At 39.9% G+C, this 21838-nt stretch overlaps 1 protein-coding gene across 1 annotated transcript in view; it reads left to right on the top strand.

The window, feature by feature from the left end:
* Positions 1-21838, top strand: part of HHAT (hedgehog acyltransferase) — a gene marked incomplete at its 3' end in the record, with an annotated part of 146915 nt that overhangs the window by 90873 nt on the left and 34204 nt on the right. Inside the window, exon 10 of the mRNA XM_082302942.1 lies at positions 743-887. Within this exon, the coding sequence (XP_082159068.1) occupies positions 743-887 (145 nt within the window). The remainder of the gene's footprint in view (positions 1-742; positions 888-21838) is intronic.

Raw genomic sequence — 21838 nt, 5'->3', positions numbered from 1 at the left:
TATTGGAAGTATCACCCACCCTAGAAGCAAAAATTCATCAAGGAGGATATTTTGTAAATAATAATTAATCCATTGAATATATAGAACTGTGTCCAGTTCCGGGCTCCCCACAAAAGGGGCATGGACATGCTGGACTCCAGCCAAGGGACTGATAATAAAGGGACTGAAGCCTCTGCCGTAAGAGGAGAAGCTGAGAGAGCTGGGACTGTTCAGCCTGGAGGAGAGAAGGCTCAGGGGAATCTTACCTGTCTGTATAAATACCCAACTGTAGGGGGGAAGAAATCAAAGGCAGGCTTTTCGCAGTGGTATTCAGTGACAGGACAAAAGGCAGGGGGCACAGACTGAAATCCAATTTAAACATAAAAATATCCCTTTTATTGTGAGGCTTGCCCAGCAAGGTTGGGCAGTCTTCCTCACTGGAGATATTCAAAACCCAAACAGATACAGGCCTGAGCAGCCTTCTGTAGCTGACCCTACTTTGATCTTTCTAAGTAACCTCCAGAGGTCCCTTCCAGCCATAGCTATGATTCAAGACTGCTTTTAATCAGGAAGTCTTACTCTAACATAAATGGCATTGGTGAGAGGTTCTGTTAGATATTTTAAAATCTTTGGGATGTGTTCCATAAGGATTTGAACTTCTGTATGAAAGTTGTTTTTTGTAATGGCAATGTCTTTTTCTAATGCTGCTTGAAAATTTGCAGGGCTTGTTAACTTCATCTGCACCTTTTGTTTTGCCCCTCAGGAGCATTTCTTCTCGCCAAGATTTCGTCGTCGACTTCATGCTGTCCTAGCATCTGTTAGCACTTCAATGCTGATTTTATCAAATCTAATATTTCTTGGAGGAAATCAAGTTGGAAAAATCTACTGGAACAGGATCTTTATGGAAGGCAAGTTTATTTTTATGTGCTTTCTAGGTAACAGAACGTTCCAAATGTTACCTTGGGTGGGCTGAGCCAGGTTCTTCTCTCAGTGAACTAACTGGGAGTTAATTTTTTTCTGGTCAAAACTATCAAAAATCTGAGAAAATTTAAATAACTATGCAGGCTGTGTGACTACAAACAAACATTGCCTTTCTCCCATTCAAGTCTAGAAGGGGGGCTGTCAGGCTTCTCTGTCAAGTGAAATCATTGAAGATCAAGTAAGGAATGCATGACAAGTTACCAGGTTGATTTTTTTCCCCAAACTGCATTTCACACACATCAGTAAGAATAGGCATACTAAAGCCAACCCCGTAGATTCTGTGGAAGGTTAGTGGATAAGATCTGCATGATACAGCATAATTGAGCAATTAATGGCTTTTTTTGTAGTGAATGTGATTTCAGTTTGGGGACCTGCTCACTATTGATGACAAGTGTGGGGACAGGGGAGCTTGGGTGACAGTATCAGCCTGTGGTGTTGCTGAATAAGCAGTATGGGATGCTGTGCTCTGAGCTGACTCAGGAGACAAGTCAAGCTTTGTTTTTTTTGCCAGAAGTCAGCGTAAGTAGGACCAGTTTTCTTTTTAGGTTCTTACTACTGGCAGTCAAATTAAGATCTTTTAGGGGAATATTTCTTCCTCGTGAGGGAGGTACTAATAGGCCTAGAAGTGCTCTCCTGCGAGGACCACTACTGTCTGTTGCAGTGTTTTCTCCTCTTGTTCCTTTCAATGGCTTAGAAATCAGCTCTGGAGTTCCAAGACCCTACTTAAGTATCCCATAATAGTGAAACTCTTAAAGGGTGAGTTATGTACATGAGTAGAAAATTTATCTTCTGAACTAAAGGAAAAGACCATTCAAAGAGCTTGAAGAAAGGAACATTTTTAGCATGAAATATAGTGAAGCTTTTTGTTAATACTGGACAGGACAGAAGGAGTACTAGTTTTTACTCTTTAAAGCATAAAATACTTGTTTTCTGTTTTTTTGAAAGGCTTTGTTTTTTCTTAAATTGTTTCCTTCCAGTTACCTGGCTGATAGTAGAAAATGAGCTGAGAGAAGAAGATTGAGATTTAGACATCTCTTCTTATTTATTTTTAAAAAAAAAAGGACTAGTGAAATTGTCTATCTCAGGCTTATAGCTCCATACAAATTATTTTTGTAATGCAATCCATATATTATAAATGGGGAAAGTATGCCTTCCTTGTCGGAAAGGTTAGAAGTTATGCTGGGGTTTGCAACTGACAAAGAACAATGTTTTATCAAGTATAATAGTATTTAATTAAACCAGATGAATTATTGATTGTTTTTCTAGGTTTTGGGGAGGAGGGGCTGTTCATATTTCTTTGATCTATTCCTCCTGCAGTTGAATACATAGAGTTACTTAAGGATTAGTTGTCTAAGACAGGAATAGGAAATTAGTTTAGTCATTCGCATCTTTGTTTCCATGATGTTTAAATCAAATTAACTTTATTTTTAGAACATGAGAGCTTTTGCTTAGTGTAGCTCATACTCCACTAGTAGAAATCTCAGTGTTTAGCTTTACGAGCTTTATATGCCTGTATTATTTGATCACTCAGATGACCGTGAGCGTATTCTTTAACTGCATTGTTGTTCTGACAACTCTCATGTACAAACTGAAACATCCACTAAAATTTTATTACATCTACACACCTGATCCACTGTGGAACAAATAGGGTGAACTCTGGTATCAATCCAGGCTGGGGGATGAACAGATCAAGAGCAGCCCTGCTGAGGACTTGGGGGTGCTGGTGGATGTAAAGCTGGACATGACCCAGCAATGTGCACTGGCAGCCCAGAAAGCCAAACGGGTTCTGGGCTACATGAAAAGGACCCCAAGGAAGGGGATTCTGCCTCTCTGCTCCCCTCTGGTGAGACCCCTGCTGCAGTGCTGTGTCCAGCTCTGGGGTTCTCAGCTCAGGAAGGACATGGACCTGTTGGAAGGAGTCCAGAGGAGGCCACAAAGATGGTTAGAGGGATGGAGCACCTCTCCTATGAGGAAAGGCTGAGAGAATTGGGATTGTTCAGCCTGGAGAAGAGAAGGCTTTGGGGTGCCCTAATTGTGGCCTTCCAGTACCTGAAGGGATCCTACAAGAAAGATGGAGAGGGACTTTTTAGAGGGACAGAACAGGGGGAATGGCTTCACACTGAAAGAGGGCAGGTGCAGATTAGATACTAGGAAGAAATTCTTCCCTGTAAGGGTGGTGAGGCACTGGTACAGATTGTCCAGAGAAGTTGTGGATGCCCCATCCTGGGAAGTGTCCAAGGTCAGGCTGGATGGAGGTCTGAGCAACCTGGTCTAGTGGAAGGTGTCCCTGCCCATGGCAGGGGGGTGGGAACTAGATGATCTTTAAGGTCCCTTCCAACCCAAGGCATTTGATGATTCCATGACTGAAGGCCAGTCAAATCCAGAAGGACTATTCAAAACTTTGTCTTCAGTTTCAACTAAATTGAAGTGCCAGTCTGTAAGAAAGACAACAAAAATCTAAATTTGGAGTGTGCAGTGCTAAAAGCTAAAGTTAAATACATTTGTTTGTAGTCTGCACTGTTCTGGTGAATCCAATTCATCAGTATTTACAGACCAAGCTAAACACTACAAATACATAGTCTTTGATCTTTCCTTTCCCAGGAACAGATGAGATGATCTAGCTACTTGGCTTGAACTCAAGCTTTTGTCTTCACCTTTATAAAAATTCAATGGGGATATGCTTGACTTGTTTGAACAACTAAGGGTGGTGGTAGCAGGTGGGTGTTCTGTGAGGCAGGAGGGTGTTTGTTTGGGTTTTTATCTTTGTACTTCGTTTCTGGTGTGATGCAAGCAATATAAAGTTCCCAAGAATGAAGGTTTTCTCATGTGCATTATGATTCTGGAGAGCTTTGATTAAAATACTTGTTGACATTCTGTCATTGTCTTGTGGAGAATAGTCTAGAAATCTGGCAAGGGACCCCCAGAGCTTTTTTGTACATAATACCCAAATCTGTGTCCTTTCACTTGGTAGACAAAGCAATGTTCCAATGTCCTATACATTACTGAGATCTGCTAAATATGTATCTAGCTTCTTTGAGTCAATAGCTGTTAGTTTTGGGTCAAAAAGAAAGAAGATACTCTGTGAATTTCAGGTTAAATTTTTAGAAATAATATTCTTCTCTATTTAAAAGCTTTTCAATCTCTGAAATTGGTCTTCATTTAGAAAAACCAAGCAGGATTTTGCACCACTCTAGAACTAGAGAGTAGACATTTGCATTGGGAGGACATCTCTACATTCTCAGGGACCCGGCCAGCAGGATTTAAGATTGGTTGACTGAGGTGGCAGAAGGCTCTGCAGCACTAGTGTGGCATAAAATCCCTCTGAGGTCAGGAATGGAGAGATGTGGAAACAAAACTGACCACCTGTGTATCAGCCGCAAAGAATAGCCAGTTCCTTTCCTTTGTTCAAATCCCACAGAATTCTGTCTACAAAGATTTGTACATGTATGGGTAGGGAAAAAATAGGAGAATAGATGTCTGTTTCACAGTTTGTAAATGTAATTGGCATTTGTAGATCACTAACAAAATTAGTCAAGAACATATATGCTAAACTCCAGCAATAAAATGCATCTCAGTGCAGAAATCAGATCTGCAGGTTGGGTGCAGCATAAGATGTCGTGTGTGGCATTTTCAGGTCTGGCAAGTGTATGAACCTCAGAATATCAGTATTGTAAGGCCCTAAATGCCCAGTGCACAGCACTTCATAGGCAGAAATTAGAAGTTCTATTGTATAGTACCGAAAAACAGTTTTTGAAGAGCAGCTTCCCATTAGCATGTGTGTGGCAGCGATGCAAATTTAAACAAGCTCTTAATGGAAGGTTTTACTGAAGCTTAAGATGTATGAAATGCACTTCTAGTTTCGCTCTTTGGTTACTGAAGAGGATCTACTCAGTTCCTTTGCAAAGACTGAGTACTGTCAAAAATCTCTACAGTTTTCTGAGAGTGGGGAGGAAAAGATATGGATATGAAAGCACTTAAACCTCAGGGCCAGCACAGTCAGTTCAGGCAGAACCATACAAGCGGGATACCTTTGTTACCAAAGCTTTGTGAAGTGCGTGGTAGGAACAGGATTTAGATTAAGTTTCCTGGGATTCTTATTTGACTGATACTTGAACTGTTTTGAAGTGCTTTGGCAGTGCTTTCCACAGCTCCCATGCCACAAAAAAGGGGAGTTGATATCTGAGCATGTATTTTTCAGTATTTATTTGCTTTCCTGTTGTGAAAAATAGATGAAATTTATCTGGCTTTAAAATTATTTTTGTGCATCATTAAAATCACTGTTGTCAAAATTATGAGAGCAGAGGTGTGTGTGTCCTATGAGTATTTGTTCTTAATTTTGTTCTCAAAATTTTCTCTGTTCTTTCTGTTCAGACCAGTCTTAGTGCTTGTTTCTCATACTTAATATGGCCCTGTTATTTGCAAAGAAAAAAATTCCTATGGCAAGCATTTACTTTGATGTTTCTTTAGTAAGAATTTTCTTATGAGAGATAGTGTCACAAATGTCTAATAAGAAAGTTGCAGAAATATCTCTATGTAACAAACCATTTTTAATCCTGTATTCTGTGTAAGTAATTAATGCTTCACTTCAAAATGAGATGCTCCAACAAGAAGGGTTCTCTTTGGAAGGGCTCACTCCTGCAAACAGTACTGGGCAGTGCTTTTGGTTAAGGGACTGAAATATTTTATCAAGCATGGACAAAGGCATTGAGCTGGGAGGGGACATAAGTGTATTGGGGGATAAAAGTCTAAAATTCTTCCTGTTATTTCTCTGGTTTACAAGGAACAGAGTCCAGATCAATGAGGAAAGCACACAGTGCATGTCAGGTGTATTTTACTTTGAACAGCTGTTGGAAAATTGGACAGTCATGATTTAACTGTAAACCAGTACTTTAACTACCCAATTTACCTTGCCAAATTGTGAGGAGTGCCTCTCTGGAGGGCAGTTCAGCCCATATGCATCTGTCTTAGTATGGGATGAGTTGCATTGTCACTCTTCACTGCGTTCAGAGGCATTTTGTACAGCCTAGTTTAGATTAGATTGGACACCCAACCTTTGAGAACGTGTCCTTTAGCAGACATCCAGCAAAGAGTGAATTTCACCCTCAGTTAGGAATGATTTACTGCAGGGGTACAGAATGGGTGGCTGGGCAGAAGTCCTGCAGTGGAGGATGTCTGACTGCTTTAGCAGACTGTGAACTTCATGCAGCAGCAGCATCGTACCACCTACAGCAAAAATAGACCTTGTGCCAAGATGCATTGACAGCAGTGCAAAATGCATAAATTAACCTCTTCTCCTACGTGATGTTCTGAAGGCTAAAGTTAAAATATGTGCACTTTTGGTTACTGCAGTTTAAAAGAACCATAAGCTGACAATTAGGGAGAAGGAAATACAACAACGTAACTGGAAGTCTAGAGTCATGGTCCTGAATAAATGGCATTGTTATGTTTTGAGAGGAAAGTATTGAGGGGAGAAATGGATACATAAAAGATTCTGCATAAAATTTTACCAAGATATTCTATCACCAGTGGGGTCAGGAGAAGGGAAAACCCCCTGTAAAATGTAGCAAGGAGTTGCACTTCAGTGATCCTTGTGGATCCCTTCCAGCTCTGGATATTCTATGGTTCTATGGCATTACCTAGGTAAGCTGTTGGATTGCCAGCTTCAGAGGACAGTCTCCAGGTAGACAAAAATCTGTCAAGCAATGTCAAAAATACTGACTTCATCACGAGGTAGGAGGAATCTCTAAATCTCCAGAACCATTCCAAGCCCTGTTTTCTCTGAACAGTTCATCAGCAATTAAGAGATGTTTAAAGTAAAACTAAAATTTATTTCTCAATGTCTAATATTTGTTCACTAGCTGAAGATGGTGAAGCCTTTATTTCACCTCCTGTTCTCCCTTCTGGCTTGCTTTGAAGCAAGATAAAGTTCTATGCTAATCAGAATTCAGATAATTTGTTAATTTATAGGGAAAATGTGTTCTCATCAGCACCTTACCTACTTTATAGAGGCAGAAAGCCTTCTTCCCAGCTGTGCAGCACAGCAATCTTGGATTGTGTTTCACAGGGCATCTTAGGCACTGATTTGCAAGTGGGAATTTCCACAGTCATGACATACAAGATTCAGAGCTATGAGTGAACCAAAGAGCTTGGTGTAACGTGTAGTGTGACATGCCTAAACATGGATTTTTTGGCTTGCTTTGGTAGAAAGAGTAGAGCATTATCTTATGATATTAAACTAAAATAATGCTGATTGGTAATTACACCATATCACGGGACTGAAGATTATTCTAACAATCTATATTTGTTTCATTTTATGTAAATCACTTAGTGCATGTGTTGAGAATTGCAGTGGTGTCAGCATCTTTCAAGGCATTGTCCTGAACTACTGTTGCCTTTAGAAGTTTTGCCCTTCTAATAAGGAGGCAGTATTTGGGTTTTTTTTCCCCTTCACCTCCCAAAGGATGACAGCTGTATAAAAGCAAATATTCACATGTTTTTTTGGGGGGATTTTCTCTAGAGCTGAAACAGCAAAATGTGTTCTGCCGTTTTCTGTTGAATCATGTTGGTTTGAGCCTCCTTTCTATGTGAAAATTGTTGGAGCATTGCTATGTTTAAATTCAATTGTTGCTGTTTAATCTCAATAGTTTGCCATTTGTCTTTAGAGTCTTAGGACCTGATCATGCAACTATATCAATGCAGAAAGCTCCTTCTCTCTAGAAAGTTCCAGAGCATGTGCAAGCATATCTGCTGGGATTAATATGATTCCAAGGTCAGAATCGGTCACAAAGAATCTGTATTTCATATATCTTATTAAAGCCTTTATTTTACATAGAGCATGTACAAGTGAAAAAAATGCAGGACAGTCCACACTGTGACTGCACATAGAGTTTACTGGTGTCCATTGTGCTGTATCTTACTTACAGAACTCTGTAAACTACTCTGCACACAGAAGACAGGGGGTTGTTCCTACATGGTGCTGCCTTCTTGTTAATTTGCAGCTCTTTCATAAAAATACAAGTTTGCTACTTTGTGAACTTTGCTGATCACAGGCAAAATGCCTCAGATTTTCCATTACTTTGGCAAGGTTCCTACAACCCTTTTTAAATTGTTTTAATATTGCTAGTGAAGGGCAGTATGGTGTGATGAGCAGTTGTTGTAGGGGGTTGGCAAAGGCCATCTTACAGATGTAACCGTGCTGGTAGTGTGGAAGCTGGAATGAATGGTGCACCAAACACACTTGTTCTGCTGCTGTGGCCATTTTAGCATAGTCTTTCAGAGGCTGGAGCAGTTTGAATGTGTGGGCTCTTTATGCCTTAAACATATCATGAACATATAAAAATAAAACTAGTTTCTGTGTCAAAAAGCTTGAAATTGCCATGACCTCATGACTGCTCATCATCAGTGTGTAATTCAGCTTTGCCTTCTTGTTCCCCTGTATTTTTGCCATACACAGCAAAAGCCTCACAGTGGCCCAGAGTAGCATAGCCTGGTATAGAATACTTGAATTGCTGTTTTATTGGTCACTGTTCTTATTGGGAAATTTATACATAAATGAACTCATGGTTCTGGTGGCATGTAAGTAACTGATTAATAGGAGACATTATTTCAGCTCAGATGCACAACCATCAAGAAAATTTTTCTGAGGAATGATGTAATTCCTTTTCCTGTATTCAGAAATTTCCAGGAGTCTCATAGGTGCTACTTCTTTCTTGTCATTGAATTCCTTTTCTTTCGTCTGGTAGCTCCTTTCATTTCTCTTCAGATTTGAACTAGTCCTGACTCACACTTTTTTTTTTTCAAATGCTTTTTGAGAGAACAGTTCCCATATACAGAAAGTAACCTTCTCGCAGCAGGAACTGGAACACCAGCTGTATTTAGCTTTGCAATCATTGAGACTTTCATGACAACTTTCTAAGTTGTTTATTTCCTGAAAAGTAATGTTAAAACAGCATTGTGGTATTCCACAATTACTGCCGCTTGGAGCCTGCTAGATCAAATTTTTTCGACTTACAGGAAAAAAAGACACTTTTTTTTCTCCCAAATGCCAGCCCCGCATATCAGGTTGAGATTGAGATTTCAGCAGTGTTCATTCTGGCTCTTGCACCTCTGCCACCAAAGTCAGAGGTGTTAACAATCCTCTTGTAAAGATGCATGGGCCACAGAGGAGGCTGATCCTTTTCTAAAACTTGTGTTCTCTGTGCACAGGAATGAAAAGCAGTTAAGAGCTTATTTTTCTCACTGAGGAAGCCGGAGAGGATTTTTACTACACTATATCACAGTTCTGCTGCATTTCTACTCTAATGCTGTTTTGCCTATAATTTTATTCTAGCTTCACAAGCAAACATAGTTGTCTCAGACTGTTTTAGCTTTTTTTTCTTTTTTAATCTCGGAATGAATTTATTTCAACCATCTTTAAATAGCTGCTGCTTTAAAGAAAAGAGTAACTAAAAGTACAAGAACCCTGAAAAAATGAGCTGATTAGGCCTTGTCTCATTGTCTGGACTTTTGGGATTTAGGAGAGGGTTTGTTTGGTGTTTGTTTGGGTTTTTTTAAGAGGAAGAGAGCAAAACATTATATACATGTTTAATAAAATTTATAGACTTACACCCTCTTAAGTGCTGACAGTTCTGTAAAATGTCTTCTACCTCATGTCATTCCATTTGCTACTAAATTGCATGCAGGGACATGTTTTCTTAGGGCACTTTGCACCAGCCAGCAAAGTCCTGAAACTCTGCAGAGCTGGGATTTAAGTTCATGCTGAACTTGGAATGTAGCAAACTTTATGTGCATATTATCAAACTCTATGAGAAACAGCACCATATGGTGGGGCAAACAGCTCTGCTGTCCCTAAGGAAGCACAATGAGGCAAAAGTGTGTCTCCTTCCTAAACAGCTGATATTTTCCTCAGTGTTACACCAGTCATTGATAATCTTGGTGTTTAGTGTGGTACCTGTAAAAGATGGATAAGCAGGGAAGCATGTGGCTCTACTATGTGTTTCATCTCTTTGGGCATTGTCTTCCCCTGAGAGAATGGAGAAATACCTTTTCTCTCCTAAAACCTTGGTTCTGTCTGCTGCAGAGGCTGCACCCCTGGGACACACCCCTGTGCTCTCCAGCAGTGTGCGTCCAGTCATGGGTGTGACTTGTGATGACCATTTGAATACATGATGTGCATGGTTCAGGTCTATCTAAGCTCTGTGAGATCAGATAGAATTAGAGTACTAAATAGCACAGTTCCCAGACCTAACTTAATAAGCCTAGAAATATTACAATTTTCTGTTAGTGAATGTACACGTCTTTGAGTGTACCTGAGATATTAGGCTAAATAAATGCAAGAAATAGTAATGCCTTAAAGCCAGTTGTAAAGTCAGAGATCATCATAAGCATTCCCAGTTATTGTTACAAATTGCATCTGGTGCTTACTGTTCATTCTGTAGTGAAATAATTAAAATTTTCAGAGCAGACAAATTCCTCAAGAATGTTTCTTACAAGAAAGTAATGGATTTCAAATACTAGGGTAGTTTTTATTTAATACACTGTCTTCCATTTTCACTTTCTCATTCTCATTCATTTCTCAGTTATTACCTCTAAATTTCCTGATCTAAGGCGAGTGTGTACTGAAGCGCAGTAGTGACCTGTCAGCTTGTGTGGCTGTCTGTAGGTGTTGAATTCTCACTGTTGGTGGGTTAGCCTAAAAGCCTGTTACAAATGTCTTGGCTGTCCATGCTTTAACAAGATCCGTTTTATTTCTGACAGTTGTTGAGATACCAGACAGAGATTTTCCACAAATCTCTGTCAAGCTGCCAGACCTGTGTATTCCTGTCCATTCTGTGGGTAAGCAATAAACACTGTGAGTCACTTGAAGCTACAGAGCAGCATGCCTGTGTTTAGGCATCTTAAGCAGAAAATATGCTCTGTTGTTAATAACTGATTCATAATTGATTTTTCTTTTAAAGCTACTTCCTTGTTTTTGCAGCTTGCATCAAAAACTGGTAAATAACATAAGTTTTCTGTATTGTTAATATCCATCCTCTTAGCCATGTAAGAACATTGGACTATTCTGTCCCTTCTGCCCTCTTTCATGTGTTTTTTCTTAGACCCACAGCTAAGCCTTCTATCAAAGATAGTAATCCTTCTGCAAATTCTAACTTGGGCTTTGAAACAATCCTTGGAGAAGAGTTACTTGTGTATTATACTACAAAGTATCTATAAAAATTCTCCCAATGGTGGGACTTTTATGTCTGAATAAAGATTTAGCTTGCATCTAGATTGAACAAAATCTCAAATCTTTGTACTTGTGAGGAGTATTGTTGTTGAAGAGGGTTTTTTCACTCTTCAGAAATAGTAGTAAAGTGTTACTGAAGTAGTTGCATTGTTCAGAAGGGAAAACATCTTTAGTAGTCCGTAACACTGAAAGAAAACAGTAGGCACACTGTTCCATTACCTGCAGGTTAATATGTATCCTCCAGTGAGGAATAGTTTGCAAATAATTGAAAAAGTTTTAAACTTGAATCTTCTGACTATAATGCTCTGCCAGTCCTATGCCTATTTATAGTGAAGGTATCTTCTATTTAACAATTAGTTTGCATGTAAATAGTTCAAAACCAGCTTATCAGAGAATCTTAATATTGTCCCAGTTGCTGTTGCCTTTCTTTTAAAATGGTTAAAACAGTGATCCTTTTTCTAGCATGTTTGTTGCACACAGCTTAGAATGTTACATACATACATACATACATACATACATATATATATATCTCCTTTCACTGCTATGTATAAAAACTGCTTCAGCTACATTTTTACTGCAGAAAATAGGAAATTAAATAATTTATCTGCAACAACATAATCTTTAAGACAAGGGCAGTATTCATCACAGTTGAAATCCGACTTGTGGATATCTTATTTTTCACCCAGCATTGAGACAGGTGACAATTTGCACATTTCTGGCCAAATGGCACATTTAAATGTTTTAAGAACTGTCAACCTGTACAAGTGTGGAAAATGAAATGCTGAAAAAACTCTAGAGAATTGCTAATGGCATGTGCAGACTTTGACCTTAGCTTCAGTTCAGATTTTTCCAGGTCAGGAGCAACTGACAGTTTGTACCACCTAGTGTTTTTTTCTGTGCCTCTGATATACAGCTGGGAAGAAGGGATTGGAGAAAGTTGCTGTTGTTAACATGAACTCGGCAATATCATGGTGGGTCTGCAGACTTCTCTAGGAGTGGAATAAGCTTGGAGACTCAGCTCCTGCTCTTGTAAATAGTTTGGCCACCTGAGACCACAGCAGCTTTCATAAAAGCTATGAAAAATGTCCATCACACCCATGATGTGCCAGGAGGAGTATTTGCATGGGGATTTGTATATTAGTTAGAGTAGCAAAACCAGTCTCACTCTATCTTATTTTATTCCTAGCCTTACTAAATATATCCTAGCAGAATGAGATTCACTTTTCCATCATTTTTATACCCAGAGTGTTACAATTTCATCTGAAGTAACAGGAGATCTGCATGACTAATACAGGAAAGTGCCTTGTAAGTCAGCACATAGAGCAAAAACAAGGGTTACAAAGACCCTTCGGGTAAAACCATCACTAGAGCCCTGATGGAAAACCATCAGTCATCCCCCAGAAAGCCTCTTAACTTTACTTGACTCAAAATTCTATGAGAGAAGACTGTTGTATTTAGTACCTTTTTGGTGCCCACATGCCTAAAGCCCTCACAGTGTTCAGTGAGGTGTGTTAAACACTATTGTGACCAGTTTAATACTGTCTTCACAATGTGATTTGGCCAGTGTTGCATGTTAAATCAATGACACACACAAGTAGATGGGAGAAATCAGGAGTCCTGGCTCCTATTCATTAAATCCTCCTTCCATGAAGCCTTAATGATTATAATTTGAGCTGTGTAATTAATATTTTGCAGCAGATCAGCCATGTGATACAGTGTTAGTGGCTAACCTTGCCAGTCAGTGTGGGGAGATACAAGACAGAACTGAGCTGTGGGCTGTGGAATTTGCCTGCAGAAGCACATGGCAGCACAAAGGAGCACATGGTGGCACACAGAGGCATGTCTCCACCGGACTCTGGGGGCAGGAGGTGTCACACGGCAGAGCCCTGCAGGGAGGAGCCCGCCGGGAGCTGACGGTCAGGTGAACAGCGAGTGATCATCCCATAGAAGGACATTTAGAAAGTGTGTTGCTGATGTGGCAACACAGGATAGGTCACGCAGTGAGGAGTACCATGTAAGAAAATACTGTGCCTTGGAAAAGTGTGTAAAACTAGCTCGTTCCTTTGAATAAACAATTCAGATTCCCTGCCGGTCTGGGTCTGTGCCTCAGTCACTGACAAGTCAAGAGGAGGAGTTTCATGCTGAACATGGAGGGTCTGGGTTCATTTTCCTTGGATGAGCATGCAGAGAAACAGAGAAAGCAGTATTTATAAGTTAGGTTGGACACATTCAGGTTTTACAAGCAAGCTGTCACTAAAGACACTCGGTAGTCTTTTAAAAAGTGCAAATAGTCTTTCACCATTATGTCAGACCAAGTTTTGGTACATTGGCACACTTAAAGGTCAGTATTCTTGTGGTACCATGTATCATGGTAGCTTCCAGAACCAGATGCTCAAGGCAGAAATGTGTAAGGAAGGGTGCAGGTCTGGAGAGTTCAGGACAGTAAAAGCTTTCATTACAGTGAGAGCCATTGAAAATGAGGTCAGTGAGTGTGTTGCTGCACACAGTGACTGCAGTGATTGCCCTCATGCATAGGACAGGACATAACTACTGAGCAGTACTTGGTGGTACATTAATTTCCCTTGTGGAACTGAGGAAGCAGTGATTATTTCTTTATCTTACAAATATGTGTTAGGCCTCTGCACTCTTCTGCTGTTGACAAAGGACTCAGATATTTTGGCTTAACTACAGCTAATGTGCGAGAACAACAAAAGACAACAACTAATTAGTTTTCTTTTGACTGCGGTTCTGGAGGAAAGGAGCTGTATTCCAGCTCCTTCTTAGGCTGCAATGGAGATTAAAATAAGTCAATGACTGTGAGGGAGTAGAGAAAAAAGAGAACTTGGAAACAAGGCAGATCCAGACAATTTCTTCACAATGCAAATTTATGGAAAATAAACCTTGGAGAGAGACTTGCATTGAACCTACTCCATCTTTGCAGATTTCCTCCATGGCTTTTGCGTAGGTTCTCACTCTTTGCTTGGAGAAATGCTGTTGTCCAGTTCCTTTTACTGGCCTGGTTTGTGGATCAGAAAGTCCCGTTGCAAAGCAGCACAAGGAACATGGATGGCATATCGTGCAGTGCAGGATACCAGTGGGATTAGCCACTTGCTGCAAGAGCACATTCTGTTAAATGAATAAGTTATACCTACTTAAAAATGTAATGCAGACCAATGCTTTTAATTTGTAAAAGCGAGTTCAGATTCACATCTGTCTGTGGCTACATTAGCTTGTGTGGCTGGTACTGACACAGCTGTTGAGGATAACCCCAGCAAGGTGCCTGACCTTGGCACTGCAGGGCAGTCATACAAACTGTGGAGTTACTGGCTTTTTTCTTGGGGTTTTGTGTTAAAGGGACTTAGCAATCGAAGCTCTCATGCTCATTACAGCTGGAAACAGACAGAGTTTTTTCTTGTCCCAGTTGTTTCTCTTAAAAGAAGTTGGGTGAACAGGAGAGGAACATCTCTTTGGACTCTCCAGTAATGAAGACAACTTATTCCTTGCTGGTAGAGGTTAGAGCAGCTGTAAAGCTTTTTCAGTTTCTGCTGAAATTTGAACAAATTACAACAGCTGTCAACAGGCTGAAAACTGCAGAATGCAATAGATTCTACCATGGTTTAATGAAGTCCAGCTAAGGCCTAGGAAAGATGTAAAGTCCACCTACTCTGGCTGTGCTACTTCAGACCATTTGTTCTTTTACTTTATTTCTAAACCAAAAAGTACTCATTCATCATGTGCAGGATGACTTTTTCCCTGCTAGTCCACCTTTTTGGACTGAAACATCAGAAAGTGTAACACCTTTTAGATGCATTTCTCTTTCATTTACCTTAAAAAGATTACAAAACCCTTAGAAGAAATCAAGAAGTCCTTGCCTACAGTGTCATCTGGGATAAAATCCACAACATATTCAGTCATCTCAAATTTTTGCAAACAGATACTGTCCTTGACAGTATTCCTTTCTGTATGTTGTTTCCCTAATTCCCTGAACAAATAAACCAGCCAACCAACTAGTGAGTTGAGACTTTATTATTATTATTATTATTATTAGGAGAGTTGACTCAAGAAAAGCATACATGAGTCTGACTTCATCAACACCTACATTTTACTGAAATACTGCAAGACATTGGTGAAGCTTTGTGTTTAGCAGGAACTCTACTTGCAAGGCTTGAAAGAGGCACAATTCCCTTATTTTGTTCTTTTGGTCATATTTTAATCCTTTGAAATCCTTTTTCTAAGTCTTTTCCAGGGAAGAATTAAGTGCTTGACTACTTTGTGACTACTTTTATTTTTGTAAATTCTTTAGTGGATCACCCTTTTGACAGTTTTTGGATTTTACTGATGGCTGTTGAAAGGCATCAGGATTCACTCTGGGCTAGGGGATGTGTGATGGGTGGCTCATCACTCTTGGCTGACTGGCGGACTGACAGTAGCACTGCTCTGCAGTAGCTGTCACAGATCTGTTTAGGATACCATGACTTTTGTGGGTCAGCCCCTCCTAGTCCCACTATCAACCTGAATATCTCCTTGATACAGAAGAATCAGAATAGTTTGAGGACATTAAGGAGTAAACTGCCTGAAGAGACTGAGTAGCATACAAATGATTGACAAAATTATTTATTTGGCACTATTGGCATTATTTTTTAGATAATGTATTCAGGAGGAAATAAATCAGTAATGGGATTTTAGAAGCACAAAAGGAGATTTCAGTATAATGAATTACATTCAGAGAGGTGATACCAAATATCTATGGATATTACAGGGAGGATTTTTGTGTGAAGCACAAATAGCATACTCAAATTTTTAACTCTGTTGAGCACTGGATTGGTGCAGTATCTGTTGAAGATGGCATTAGTGCTTTGCATTACTCATCATTTGCCCTGTTTCTGCCGGGAACTGGGTAAGTTTCCTCACTGCATAAGAAATAGCAGGACCTCATTAGTCCTTTGATGGCTGCTTGAAGAAGCTGATAATGTTATAGGACCTGAAATTATAAATCTCATTCCTCACCGAATTTCCAGGTTGTTTTATTGAAGCAAAGAGCACCAATGGGCAGTCTTCAAACTAGTATGCTCACATGTTCAGTGATGCTGCAGAATGTACTATTTATGTTTCATTAAAATCTCTGTGCCCCAGTTGCAATGGAGTGATTTGAAGTTTCAAAGTTTCCAGTTTTTAATTGAAAAATCTACCCATGCAGAATTGGTTTGAATATAACTCTCTTTCCATTGACTAGAGGAGAAGGGTAAAATGCTTGCCTGGTATCATTTTACCATGGGCTAATTTCACATAAGGAAGATAAATCAGTTTTATTTTATAAGAGTAGTCCGGTGCTTGGTTTTGAAGAAGTTCTTGTGACAGTCCTAGAGCTTCTGCAAGAGAGGCTGATTGCGCACTTTGGTTCACACTGAACAGTTTGGGAACAGGTTTGCTTATGCCATTGTTGGCATCAGTTTTACTGAGCTAGAGTAGGACTGCTCACATGGTCATTACTGCTTTTGCTTAATTGAAAAGAACTGGAAACATACCTTTCCATTAGACCAATATTAAGCTACAGTTTTGTTTAGGAAAAAGAACATTAAATAGGTGTTGAATATTAGCCTTGATGTAAACATGATCCAAATAAATGCATATGTTTAGAAACACACAAAACCTTAAACTGAAATGGCTCTGACGTTTTTCCTTTTGCTTACTGTAAAATGAGGGAAAACTAGTGAGGTAGCTACCACACGCTAATCTGTAACACAGCAGCTTTTAAGGGTTGATCAAGTGTCTGAGATTCCCTATGTGATTGAGTCAGGTAGAAATTTCCCTTGAATATTGTCTGACAAATTTCTTAATGCTCAAGTTTTCAAACAGAGGAAAGGAGTGTTAAAAGGCTGAAAGTATTTTATGAGATGCCCTGGGGAAACCTTCTTACTCATAACTTTGCTTGAATTTGGTGTGCCGGAGTTGCTTTTTAAATTGTGTAGGTTTTGTGTTTGGTTCAATTCTGGAAGCTGTAACCTCCTGCCTTAGCAGTGCTCTCTGTGTCTGATAGGAAATAGTGGCCAAAGGTGAGTTCACTGGGCATCTTGCTGTTTGTTTCCTGATAACTTATCTGAAATGTTATTGACATATTCCAGGATTGCATCTTTTTCCTTTATGACGGTGATTAGTTTTCTGGATTTATCTCTTAAGTTGTCATGCTACCAATTCCTGTTTCTTAAAATAATCGTTCTGTTGCAATGCTTCTAATTTCAGTGATTATTACAGCTCGTCTGTGTAGAAAAGTAGTGGCAAAACTCCAAACTAAGGAGTCTTCAATTTAAAGTGCCAGAGTTAGTACAGAATAGCATATTCCTGGTCAATGTTACTGAGCAGACAGCCTCTCCATTTTGGCCTCCAGATCATGAATGTGCACTGCTTGTCTGGCAATGGAGCTGTGGTTTCTTTTAGTCTAGTTCTAATAGCATGGCATTTTTCCCTTGAAAAAGGAGAAGAAAGCAGCTTGTTGGAGACGTGGCATAAAGCTTTTTAGCCCAACAAAGAGTTTTTACCCCATGACACCGAAGGAGACACAGAACTGTTATGTCTTAGATAGCCTGGATGCTTCAGCAAGTGAAAAAATACCTTGACATTGTTAAATATGAGTGAGGGGTGGGTGAGTTATGATTTCTGGGGACTCTTAAGTGAGTTCTACTAAAACCCATATATTTTAAAATATATTTCATTAGAAATAGTCATCTTTTCCACTTAGACAGAGGACAAGTACATTTTTCTTGCAAAGCAGCATTCTGTTTTGACTTTTGGAGCAATATTGAAGAAGCCCTGCAGCTAGCTACACAAATCAATGCCCATGGTAATACTGTAGGTTGGTTTGGACTTTGTTTTTTTTCCCCACTCCCTAGATTTACAATGTTAAAAACCTGTAAAAATCTGGGGGTTTTTCCCTTGAAACTCAAAATAAAATGCATAGATTAAACTGAATTGAAGCTGAAGTAGAATTTGCATTGAAGGACAAGATTTCATTCCATAACCTAAAAGAAGCAGCACAGAAGAATCAGCCATACAGTTTTGTGTAACAATATGATTATTACCATGTTAGATTGCTCCAGAACATTGTATTAGCATCTAAATTTTGGAGTGTGTCATTTATTTCCTTCAGATAATGGCATAGTTTAAGAGGCAAAATTCGCTTTCCTGTTGCTCTTCCCACCATCCTGCTATTTGGTGTAGTTTTGACCTGCGACAACTAATTACAGTTCTTTGAGGACATTTAGGAATTCTTCTTCCAAGATTTTGTTGTTTGCATTTCCCCCAGAATGTCAAGTATAACCTTCTGAGGATAGTTTGACATTTCTGCAGCTGCACTCCATCCCAGTATGTTTTGCTCATGACCAGATTTAGTAAATTTCCTATGTTCTTTATCCAGAAAGAGAACAGATTTATTGGACATAATTAGCTTGTTTTAAATCATGGCTGCTTATCACTCTTACCTTTGTCATCACAGAGGTTGTTTGTAGTTTTTGTTATCTAAATATTTGTGGCATTCCTTCAGTAATTATACATGCCAGCATTTACAGCTGCTCTCCATTAAAATGAGCCTAACAGCTCTGCAGCTACTTTTTCATCATTTAAGAAAAACTGGCTTGTGATTTGGCAGGGGGCTCAACTCATTTGGCATCCTAGCAAATGTGTCATGGAGCTTTTTGGATACTCTGGAGGTGTCAATGGAGAAACATTTGGTGTGCTAGCAAGGATGTTCCTGCTGGATGACAGGCTGGATCAAGCAGAGAAAGGAGGGCTGCGTTTCTACTGCTCCCTGTCTTGCTAATCATAAGTGCACCTAAGAAATGTGGGGTCTCATGGATGGTGGTATATATGTTGTCTGCATAATTAAAACATAAAGTTGAGCTGGTTCAGACTTTCTGACTTACAGGGGTTTCCCCCCCTATAGCTGTCTGCTCGTTATCAGTACAGAGTAAAGAATGCCCAGCAAGTGCAGCCAATTCTGTGAATTTCAGCTTTATTGCAAAGGTAAATAAATCTGGGAGAGGCATTGTAAAGGATTAGCAGTGGAGTGTATTGCAGTTATAAATAGTCACCAGGGTTCATGATTGTGAGCTGCATTTACACACTTTCCTCCCAGTGACAGAAATAAATTGAAAGGTGACAGTGAGGTGATGGATGAAGAATTGGTGGATGCAACTGTCCTCTCTTGGCTTCTTTAAAAAAAGGGAAAGCACTGTTTTGTATTACTGTCATGCACAAAGCCAGTACCTTTCCTGAGGACCATGGAAAACATAGAACAGAATTCAGCTTTATATTTGCAGTTCTGGAGTTTGGGGGTCAGTCACTGCTTCATTAGTTCATGTGTAGGAGTGATATTTCAGGGTAGAAAGCGGATTAGCTTCTATTAATTACTGTAAATCCCTTACAGCATCTTCCGTGGTGGAATTAATAAGCAATTAGTTGCTGCTGGAAGCTACTGGGATTTCAAATATATGAAAAAGTAATGATGAGTCAGAACTGTATCACATTAGCTTTGTATGGATGTTGAGGTTGAGGATGACCATGAAATTGTGACAGTGACAGAATCCCACCAGCCATTTCAGACTGCTGTTTGTAAGCTCTGAAATGTTTTTAGTTCTCCTTAATTCCTATTCAGGACCAGTACTGAAGGGATGAGTTTGTATTCAAGTGCATGTTTCTCGGCTGTCTGCTGGAACGGGTTTGCTGAATGACTTATTTGGGCTAATGTAATTAAGCTTCTATCCGAGCCAAGCCCGTACCTGTGTGAGTGTGCTGCAGTGCTCCTGGGCACACTGTCCTTGCTCTCAGTGCACACAGATGGCAGGGCAGGGCTGGGGCTGCATCCCGAAGCAGCTTTGTGCAGCACGAGCAGGGCTCTACAAGCAGCAGTTGACGCCAAGGGTCTGCTGATTACAAAATGCTTTTGACAAGAAAATTGAAAATGTTAACGTGGTGTAACACTCTGAAAGCAGATACTCCATCTTAGGTGCACACTCAAAATTTCAGGCTCAAGGAGGGAAGGCTGAAGGGGATATTTCTGCTCTCTCAGATATCTAAAGGGAGGGTATGGATAAGACAGGAAAAGAGTCATTTTAGAGTTGAATGATAGCAGAACAAGAGGCAGAAGTCACAAGTTGCAGAAAGGGAATATGCAATTAAATTTCATGGGAAAAAGTTTTAGATTCCCAGAGAGGTTGTGGAGCTCAGCTGGCAAAGCCCTGAGCAACCTAAACTGGTGGTGGTGGCACCAGGAGAAGATGAGAGACCCTTCTGACCTAAATTGTAGTCTATAGTCCTAGACTACCTTCACGAGTCCTTGCATGGTGTGCTTCATGAAGAGGTTACTTCAGACTGGATTTGTTGGTTAGCATTGTAAGGTTTTAGTTTCAGCAGAGAGAAGTCCAGTGCAGGCAGACTGTATTGCTGTGTGATGCAAATCAAAGTGCTGTAAGCAGAAACAGGCAGAGGATTCACTTCCAAAATTTATATTTTCATTTTTAAAGGCACTTTTTGGTTTTTCTTAACTCTCCCTTATGCAGGAACATCCAGCATGAAGTAGATAAGTAACTCTTACACAGGCTCAGATCTATTGTTTAAAATTAATCACAGGTGAAAAACTGTTGTTGCAGAACCACTCTGTGTAACAGTCTGGGAGAGTCAGCAGTCTGCAGTAGGTTGGATAAGCTCCAACTTGCTTCTCACACTCATATGTTTTCATGGTCTCTCATGTTGTGATAGATTTTTGGTTTCTGAGATTTGAGTTTAGCTTTTAGATTTACTTGAACTGCTGGAACAATGAAATGTGGTGTGTGGTGAAGCTTGCAGCTGAGTATGGCAGATAAAAGGCTTATCTCTCTTCTAGAATGTTGTTCAACATTTTAAAAAGTTACTTCTAATTTCAAATGAAAACAATACAGAGAGGATTATCTTTGTCTTAACAAATGCAACAAAACAGTAGAAATTATATGCAAAGGCATCCAGGCTGAAACTCCTACTTGTACAGGTGCATGCGCTGTAAGGATGTTGACATACAGTTCAATTTTCTTCTTTATTCTGGCCCAAATATCTGCTCTTTAGACTTTTAATTTCATCTGTCTCCTTTTCTGTTTTCATTCTCATTTTCCTTTTTCCTTTGCACATACAATTTTCTTATACCATGTCCCCAGCTATGTCCTTACCTGCCTATCCTGTAGGCCTTTCCTCCCTTCCCTTCCTTATTTCTTTTTTGGAACCTTTTTTCTGATATCTTCTCTGCCATCCTCAGCATTAGTCATGCACAATCCCACTTTCATTTCTACCCTTAGTTATTGTTATATAATTGTGTGTTCTCTTCTTTATTCCATTTTCAAGTGTGGAAGGATGTTGATTTTGCTTCTGCAGAAAAGTCCCCAGCAGTTCACTGAAATGGCTCTCTGCCAACAGTAATGATCACACAGACCCCAGGCCTCCCACCTCCAGGGTAGCACTGAAACAGGAGCAAGCTCATAACTGGGTGCAGGTCCTGGGGTCTGCAGGGATTTAGGGATCTTTGGAGCAAACAGTGAAGTTTGTGTGTCTGGCCTTTCCTGAGCGTGCCCTTGCCACTCAGCAAAGTGCTGTGCTGATGCCTCTGTAGGCTTTCTCTTGTGCCTGTCGAGGGTG

This window comes from Coloeus monedula (genome assembly GCF_965178545.1).
Source record: "Coloeus monedula genome assembly, chromosome: 2".
In the NCBI taxonomy this organism is placed as follows: Eukaryota; Metazoa; Chordata; class Aves; order Passeriformes; family Corvidae; genus Coloeus; species Coloeus monedula.
This window is presented reverse-complemented; position numbering and strand designations above follow the sequence as displayed.